At 42.5% G+C, this 10,078-nt stretch overlaps 1 protein-coding gene across 1 annotated transcript; it reads left to right on the top strand.

The window, feature by feature from the left end:
• Positions 1–554: 554 nt before the first annotated feature.
• On the top strand, positions 555–9,344 carry baalcb (BAALC binder of MAP3K1 and KLF4 b). Its single transcript, XM_031836756.1, has 4 exons — positions 555–721; positions 1,319–3,194; positions 4,223–4,416; positions 7,094–9,344. Exons 2-4 carry the CDS (start codon positions 3,008–3,010, stop codon positions 7,274–7,276), a joined length of 564 nt encoding a protein of 187 aa, XP_031692616.1. The 5' UTR covers positions 555–721; positions 1,319–3,007; the 3' UTR covers positions 7,277–9,344.
• Positions 9,345–10,078: the final 734 nt, after the last annotated feature.

Here is a 10,078-nt window from a genome sequence, read left to right as displayed (position 1 = left end):
AAGGGGTTTTCCTATGAGGACAGCCGAAGAACCCTTTGGGAGCTTCCCAAACGGCATCATATTCCCTGTTGACCATAGTCCTATGGGCCTCATCAACAGTAGTGCACTATTTAGGGAATGGGGTGCCATTTGGGATGCACATCATCTCTTTAGCATTACACAATACATCTGACTCATACACAGATGCCTCACAGTGAGCAGAGAGTAGGTGTGTCAGGGATTTTACATCCGGCATCATGACGTGCTTTTCCTTTAGTTCATTTCCAATGTACTCTGAGTAGCCAGGTAAAATAAGGAATACAAATATATTTTTCAAAGAGCAATTAATTACAATGTAATTACCTGTAATGCCCATTGTAAATATAATCCAGTGTGATGCTTTAAAGAGAAGAAGGTCTAATAAATGACAGTATGTTTTTTTCACTATAGCCCCATTACGGAGAATATGTGAGACACGAATCAAGAGACTGTAGATGACGTGGCATTTCTGCTATCAATGTTCAAATTGGCTACAAGCACTAATATGCGCGCATAGGGCAGGCTCGTTCACGCTTGCGAGCGCCAGCCCCCGCGCGCGTAACACACACACGGTGAAGGGGGAGTGTCATTATTGGCCCAGTGGTTCTACTGGCTCTGGTGGAAGGCTACTCGCTCTGAAAGGAGGGATGCGAGGCGGAGAGGTCAGGCGGAAAAAGAGGAACCAGGTGGATGTTCGTGGATAGTAAGTAAATTAATGCAAGCGCAAGACTATTGTTATTGCTTTTTATATCAGATGAACACACGAAAAAAAGGGTAGCCTTTCTTACAGCTGAATATTAGCCATTCACGTTCATATTTTTTGTTTCTTCCGTCGCATCTGTCTAATTTTCTATTGAAACGTCATTGATTTATTGTGATGTTATTATGGCCCACAACGACATAGATGTGGTGCTCTGTGTTGTCGTACTGTTATTACAGGCGTGTGCCAATACATCGCTAATGCATACAGTATTTCGATACATTGGTAAAATAAATATATATATATATATATATATATGTATATATATATGACATTTCAGTTGGTTATGATGTCAGCGTGATTTCAAAATCCCAAACAGTAATTTTCATTTTGCACAAAAAAACGTTCAAAAAAACACGCAAAATATTAGACATGGAAACAATCAATTAAGATGACAGTCACCCTACTTGCTGTGTCAGATAGGCTTGGGGCATTTCATTTCAATCAGAAAACAGCAGCTAATAACACAACAAGATGTCACTTTATAATGCACAACAAATGACATGCACAGTTGACATGCTTTCTCCATCCTTTCCCTAGGCAAAAACCCCTCAGGCTCCCTTCCCTGACAGACTGATATGTCATTGGACCAATGGGATGTTGATAATGCAGGCGCAGCGGTTGGCCAGGTGAGATGTAAGACCCGCCCACTGTGTGTCCTACTTCACCTGCAGAGGAACAGGAATCTGTAGAAAAAAAGACCCCAATAATTCTTCTGAAACAAATCAACTAAAGTGATTTTAACAAAATGGCGGAAAATCGAACAAATGGGTGCTGGTAGTGAACGCCACTACAAACCACCTCACCCTTCCCCTTGAGATAGGATTGCATCTCCTGCTGATTTCTTGACATCTGGCAGATTCCTTTCTTAGATCTCATGTATTTGGTACATTGCAATCAACCCCAGGCATCCTGCTGGCCCACCAACCTATTAGACCAAGAGGACTTCCAGGTCTCCTGCTGACTCACCAACCTATTAGACCAAGAGGACATCCTGGTCTCCTGCTGACTCACCAACCCATTAGACCAAGAGGACTTCCAGGTCTCCTGCTGACTCACCAACCTATTAGACCAAGAGGACATCCTGGTCTCCTGCTGACTCACCAACCCATTAGACCAAGAGGACTTCCAGGTCTCCTGCTGACTCACCAACCCATTAGACCAAGAGGACTTCCAGGTCTCCTGCTGACTCACCAACCCATTAGACCAAGAGGACATCCTGGTCTCCTGCTGACTCACCAACCTATTAGACCAAGAGGACATCCTGGTCTCCTGCTGACTCACCAACCTATTAGACCAAGAGGACATCCTGGTCTCCTGCTGACTCACCAACCCATTAGACCAAGAGGACTTCCAGGTCTCCTGCTGACTCACCAACCCATTAGACCAAGAGGCCTTCCAGGTCTCCTGCTGACTCACCAACCCATTAGACCAAGAGGACATCCAGGTCTCCTGCTGACTCACCAACCCATTAGACCAAGAGGACTTCCAGGTCTCCTGCTGACTCACCAACCCATTAGACCAAGAGGACATCCTGGTCTCCTGCTGACTCACCAACCCATTAGACCAAGAGGACTTCCAGGTCTCCTGCTGACTCACCAACCCATTAGACCAAGAGGACATCCTGGTCTCCTGCTGACTCACCAACCCATTAGACCAAAGGTCAGAGGGCAACATCAGAGTTAACTTAGGGTTACAACATCCGGGCTTACGAGTCCCAGTAAGGGCTATCTCTTCAAGAGAGTGGGATTCCAAATCACCTCTGAAACATAGAATCCACAGCTCTGATCCCTCCCTTCTCTGCGCCCGCTGAGAGGAGGTACCTGTCTGTCTCTTCATTTTCCTGTCTCTGTCTGAGAGGAGGTACCTGTCTATCTCTTAATTTTCCTGTCTCTGTCTGAGAGGAGGTACCTGTCTGTCTCTTCATTTTCCTGTCTCTGTCTGAGAGGAGGTACCTGTCTGTCTCTGTCTGAGAGGAGGTACCTGTCTGTCTCTGTCTGAGAGGAGGTACCTGTCTGTCTCTGTCTGAGAGGAGGTACCTGTCTGTCTCTGTCTGAGAGGAGGTACCTGTCTGTCTCTGTCTGAGAGGAGGTACCTGTCTGTCTCTGTCTGAGAGGACCCAAGAGCCAGAGTCCCACCGTTTGGGTTTCTCCCTCCTCTTTCTCTGTCTGAGGAGAATCTGGTCTGTCCCTCCCTCCCTGCTAAGTAGGGGGAACTATAGGAGGCACCATGGGGTGTGGTGGCAGCAGGACTGATGTTCTGGAGCCTAGGTACCTGGAGAGCTGGACCAAGGAAACAGAATCTACCTGGCTGACCAGTACAGACACAGACATCCCACTCTCCTCCATACAGAGTATGGATATCCCTTCTGAGAACTCATCTGAAAGCTTCGTCTCTGAGAAAACCATCACACCTGGTAAGAGAACGTACCTGGTTCGGCTTTAGGCTGCACCTGAAACACCATTTTATTTGCTATATAGACCTCTGGGCCAAAGTATTGCACTATGTACAGTAGGGCACACGTGTCAAACTCATTCCACAGAGGGCCGAGTGTCTGCAGGTTTTCACTCCTCACTTAAGGTCACTGATTATTAAGGAACTCCCCTCACCTGGTTGTCTAGGTCACTGATTATTAAGTTAATCCCCTCACCTGGTTGTCTAGGTCACCGATTATTACGGAACTCCCCTCACCTGGTTGTCTAGGTCACTGATTATTACGTTAATCCCTACACCTGGTTGTCTAGGTCACTGATTATTCAGGAAATCCCCTCACCTGGTTGTCTAGGTCACTGATTATTAAATTAATCCCCTCACCTGGATGTCTAGGTCACTGATTATTAAGGAAATCCCCTCACCTGGTTGTCTAGGTCCTATTTGAAAGGAAAACCCTAAATTCCGCAGACACTAGGCCTTCTGTGGAATGTGTTTGAAGCCAGCAAAGGTTGAAAACATTGCCAAAAGGCCTGTAGTTACCATGGAAATAGTAAGTATTTTAGTGGTCACTAAGGGAGATCCATTATCATCCATTATCATGTGTAACAAGGAAACAATGTTTAGGCTGCATGACTCATTCACTTAGTGCAGATGTGACAAACCTATGCATCGAGCAGTGGTGTTTCAACCAGCTCTCACAGTCTCACATCAGAATTAGACATTCATCCATGTTTCTCAAACGTCAAATTTAGAAGTTGTTCGAAAACGTCAAATTCTTATTTACAATGGCGGCCAACTCCGGCCAAACCCAGACGACACTGGGCCAATTGTGCACCGCCCTATGGGACTCCCAATCATGGCCAGTTGTGATACAGCCTGGATTTGAACCAGGGTGTCTGTAGTGATGCCTCTAGCACTGAGATGCAGTGCCTTAGACCGCTGTGCAACTTGGGAGCCCACTGCACAAGAGACTGGTAGATAAAGGGGGACATTAAAGGTGTTTTCTTCTAGATGCAGATTTCTTTGAAGACGGCTTGCCTGCCCCAGCCCAGGCCTATCTACAGGTGTGCTCTGACATGTCTGAAGCAGGACTGAACAATGTAAAGCTGAGTGCCCACCCCGCAATACTGCCCTCCCACAACCAGGCGCTTCAGCCCTCACCTGTCACAGTACAGAGAAGAAGCGTCCTACGCACTGAGGAAATAGTAAGTCAACTCTATCACTGAGGAAATAGTAAGTCAACTCTATCACTGAGGGAATAGTAAGTCAACTCTATCACTGAGGGAATAGTAAGTCAACTCTATCACTGAGGGAATAGTAAGTCAACTCTATCACTGAGGGAATAGTAAGTCAACTCTATCACTGAGGGAATAGTAAGTCAACTCTATCACTGAGGGAATAGTAAGTCAACTCTATCACTGAGGGAATAGTAAGTCAACTCTATCACTGAGTGAATAGTAAGTCAACTCTATCACTGAGGGAATAGTAAGTCAACTCTATCACTGAGGGAATAGTAAGTCAACTCTATCACTGAGGGAATAGTAAGTCAACTCTATCACTGAGGGAATAGTAAGTCAACTCTATCACTGAGGGAATAGTAAGTCAACTCTATCACTGAGGGAATAGTAAGTCAACTCTATCACTGAGGGAATAGTAAGTCAACTCTATCACTGAGGGAATAGTAAGTCAACTCTATCACTGAGGGAATAGTAAGTCAACTCTATCACTGAGGGAATAGTAAGTCAACTCTATCACTGAGGGAATAGTAAGTTAATGGTTGAATCTTAAAAGTATTTTCCTCGATTCTCTCTCATCTCCTTCTCAAAATGGGAACCTGTAAGAGCATTGGAGGAGAAGGTCCTTGTTCAAAATACACTCTTCTCTTCCCTCTGAAGTTGAGGAGGTTGAGGATGAGATTCATTGACAAAATACTTTTTGGATTTACCCACAATGTATTAAAACATTCTTGTTTCGGTAACACTTCAAGTTTACCTACATAGTCGATTTATAACACATCCATAACCCGTACATACCACATTCATGATCCGTACATACCACATTCATAACCCGTACATACCACATTCATAACCCGTACATACCACATTCATAACCCGTACATACCACATTCAGAACCCGTACATACCACATTCATAACCCGTACATTCCACATCCATAACCCGTACATACCACATTCATAACCCGTACATACCACATTCATAACCCGTACATACCACATTCAGAACCCGTACATACCACATTCATAACCCGTACATACCACATCCATAACCCGTACATACCACATTCATAACCCGTACATACCACATCCATAACCCGTACATACCACATTCATAACCCGTACATACCACATTCATAACCCGTACATACCACATTCATAACCCGTACATACCACATTCATAACCCGTACATACCACATCCATAACCCGTACATACCACATCCATAACCCGTACATACCACATTCATAACCCGTACATACCACATCCATAAGCAATATATTGTATATCTTTTTTCAAATACCACAAATTATTATGTTTGCTTATCTAAACAGTTTTTTTTCCTATAATGGTGACAAACCATTCTCTCTTTAGTAACAATTGAAGAGTACCAACATAACACAACACATTCATACGACACACAGTACCAGTCAAAAGTTTGGACACGCCTACTCATTCAAGGGCTTTTCTTTATTTTTACAATTTTCTACATTGTAGAATAATAGTGAAGACATCAAAACTATGAAATAACACATATGGAACCATGTAGTAACCAAAAAAGTGTTAAAGTGCTGAGCACTTGTTGGCTGCTTTTCCTTCACTCTGCGGTCCAACTCATCCCAAACCATCTCATTTGGGTTGATGTCCGGTGATTGTGGAGATCAGGTCATCTGATGCATCATTCCAGCACTCTCTTTCTTGGTCAAATAGTCCTTACACAGCCTGGAGGTGTGTTGGGTCATTGTCCTGTTGAAAAACAAATGATAATCCCACTAAGCTCAAACCAGATGGGATGGCGTATTGCTGCAGAATGCTGTGGTAGCCATGTTGGTTAAGTGTGCCTTGAATTCTAAATAAATCACAGACAGTGTCACCAGCAAAGCACCCCACACCATCACACCTCCTCCTCCATGCTTCACGGTGGCAACCACACATGCAGTGATAATCAGTTCACTTACTCTGCATCTCACAAAGACATGGCATTTGGAATCAAAAATCATTTATTTCAGATGCAATCTGAGGTGCAGGTAACTCTAATGAACGTATCCTTTGCAGCAGAGGTAACTCTGGGTCTTCCTTTCCTGTGGCGGTCCTTATGAGAGCCATGTTCATCATAGCGCTTGATGGTTTTTGCTACTGCACTTGAAGAAACGTTCAAAGTTCTTGAAATTTTCCAGATTCACTGACCATCATGTCTTAAAGTAATAATGGACTGTCGTTTCTGTATACCAACTCTACCTTGTCACAACACAACTGATTGGCTCAAGCACATTAAGAGTGAAATAAATTCCACAAATTAATTTTTAACAAGGCACACCTGTTAATTGAAATGCATTCCAGGTGACTACCTCATGAAGCTGGTTGAGAGAATGCCAAGAGTGTGCAAAGCTGCCGTCAAGGCAAAGGGTGGCCACTTTGAAGAATATATAAAATATATAGGTTTTTTTAAACACTTTTTTGGTTACTACATGATTCCATATGTGTTATTTCATCGTTTCGACATCTTCACTACTATTATACAATGTAGAAAATAGTTTTAAAAATAAAGAAGATCCGTTGAAAGAGCTGGTGTTTCCAAACTATTGACTGGTAGTGTATATACCACATATATACCACATTCATAAAGAGTTACCCTTGTTCCCCCCACAGACTAAATGGCAAGACAACAGGATGTCCACGAAGCAGGTAACCATCACAGTGACACAGAGCATCAGACACGTGGACAAGAGTGGGAAAATTAAGGAGAAGTCCCTCACCACCTTCGAGGTCATGAAGCCTATGGAGGGCCTGAAGGACATGGCTGAAGGACGTAGTAGGAACATTAGGGAATAACACTGTGATACGCCGAGGTCTGAGGGGGTAACAGGGGACAAAGCTAATGACAGAGTGTGGTTTGGAAAATCAATGGCAGAACGTGGTTTGGAAAGACAATGACAGAACGTGGTTTGGAAAGACAATGGCAGAACGTGGTTTGGAAAGACAATGACAGAACGTGGTTTGGAAAGACAATGACAGAACGTGGTTTGGAAAGACAATGACAGAACGTGGTTTGGAAAGACAATGACAGAACGTGGTTTGGAAAGACAATGACAGAACGTGGTTTGGAAAGACAATGACAGAACGTGGTTTGGAAAATCAATGAACGCTGTGAGAAAGACTGTATTGCTGAATAGACTTTCCTTTGAGGGGGAGAGAAACAATGATACCAAAATGCTGTTTGAGGTTCATGAAGATGAAAAAAAAGATAATGATTGGATTATAGAGATAGAGGGTTTGAATCCGTGGCACAATTGGTCCGCTAACTCTACCTGGGACCAGACCTGATAAACGAGATACCTCTACGGGCCTGACACCAAATGCTGTCAGGATGAGAGAGTTTGTGACTTTGTCTAACGAAGATGAATGCTTTTTATAAGCTGGGCTTGGGACCAAGATGTAAAATAAAGAAAAATAAAAGAAAGTACAACTTTGACCTGGTAGGAACTGAACTGAACTGAATTTAATTTAATTTAATTTAATTGAACTGAACTGAACTGAATTGAACTGAACTGAATTGAACTGAACTGAACTGAACTGAACTGAATTGAACTGAATTGAACTGAACTGAACTGAACTGAACTGAACTGAATTGAACTGAATTGAACTGAACTGCACTGTAGCGGCTGAATGATCGGCCATATTGAAGACGTATCATAATCTAATGTTCCTAAATAGGAAACATGTCTTGAAGTAGCTAGCTTTGTAATGTACTGTATATGTTTAGTATTGCTACGGGCAACTCGTTGGGCAGTGTTTGTTTGGTCTTTGATGGATGAAAAAAAAACGTTTTTAGACTACGATGTTTACAAGAAGGTATGTCTTCTAATGAATAGGCACTTTTTGTGAACAAAACTTTATGAACTAGCTAGTGACTTTACAAACTAATGAGTTTATGTACTAGTGACTTTATAAACTAGTGACTGAATGGCTTGATTAAGAGGTCGTGCCACTATATATCTAGTATGAGCTCTACATGAAGAGAGCTTGATTCAATCAGAGAGACAATTTAGTTTCAAACAGATTGACTTGTGAAGTGTGATTATTTAAATCCTTCCTCTAGTGCAGGAATGGGCCACCCCCACTTTTGAAGGCCCTCAGATAAATTCCATCCCCCCAAATTTAAATAATGAGTTCTGATTTTTGGTGGCCCCACCCCCAATCAAAGTTTCCCTTCCCTGATCTATTGAATGCTTACAGTAGCATCAGCAGATTCTCAATGAAATTCTCCGGAAGTTTTAGACGGAAACACTGTGTAGCAGACAGTGGTGAAATACATATATTTTTCCCCTCTTCATATAATTCATACATAGTATTTATCTCAAATTCTAATTCAATTGAAACACAATGAAGTTGTTATCAATGGCTTAGGATTTACTTGGTTTAAACAATACACAATGAATCTGATTGGTTAGAGATAAGTTTAAACAAAACACAATGAAGCTGATTGGTTAGAGATACATTTAAACAAAACACAATGAATCTGATTGGTTAGAGATACGTTTTAAACAAAACAATGAATCTGAATGGCAAATAAGAAAAAAACTGTTAAAAGATCAGACTTATATTGATTGGTTGGAATTGATTGGTTGGAATTGATTGGTTGCAATTGATTGGTGAGTGTACAACAAAAGGGTTGACTTAAGCAGTATTTCAATGGTGTTTTACTAATTTACATATTGCCTCAGTGTGATTATCTTGGTACCTATTTGTACTTTTTAACGTAACAGCTTGTAAGTACACTTTGTCAGGTCATTTTGGCTTAACTCTTTGGTTCAAGTTTATGAATATGGACAGTATACATTTGTACTGAGTACTGACAATAAATTAACATATAGGGACTTCTTTGTAGTTTTGTTTCCTTTTTTAAGTCACTTCCTAGAATTCTTGAAATGTTTGTACCATCTGTAGATACTTTTGGTTGGAAAACTGTCCACTGGTTGATTATCCACTGGATGACTGTCCACTGGTTGACTGTCCACTGGTTGACTGTCCACTGGTTGATTATCCACTGGTTGACTGTCCACTGGATGACTGTCCACTGGTTGACTGTCCACTGGTTGACTGTCCACTGGTTGACTGTCCACTGGTTGATTATCCACTGGTTGACTGTCCACTGGTTGATTATCCACTGGTTGACTGTCCACTGGTTGACTGTCCACTGGTTGATTATCCACTGGTTGACTGTCCACTGGTTGATTATCCACTGGTTGACTGTCCACTGGTTGATTATCCACTGGTTGACTGTCCACTGGTTGACTGTCCACTGGTTGACTGTCCAACCTGTCCACTGGTTGACTGTCCACTGGTTGACTGTCCACTGGAAGATTGTCCACTGGTTGACTGTCCACTGGTTGACTGTCCACTGGAAGATTGTCCACTGGTTGACTGTCCACTGGTTGATTGTCCACTGGTTGATTGTCCACTGGTTGACTGTCCACTGGTTGACTGTCTACTGGTTGACTGTCCACGGGTTGATTGTCCACTGTGCATAATGTTGAACTAAATTCCAGCGCATAAACATTTTGACATTATCGGGATCATAAAAGTGGATTTTGAGTAATACACTTAAAAGAAGAGACACATGCACATTCCAGT

Source organism: Oncorhynchus kisutch, linkage group LG12, assembly GCF_002021735.2.
Source record: "Oncorhynchus kisutch isolate 150728-3 linkage group LG12, Okis_V2, whole genome shotgun sequence".
NCBI lineage: Eukaryota > Metazoa > Chordata > Actinopteri > Salmoniformes > Salmonidae > Oncorhynchus > Oncorhynchus kisutch.
This window is presented reverse-complemented; position numbering and strand designations above follow the sequence as displayed.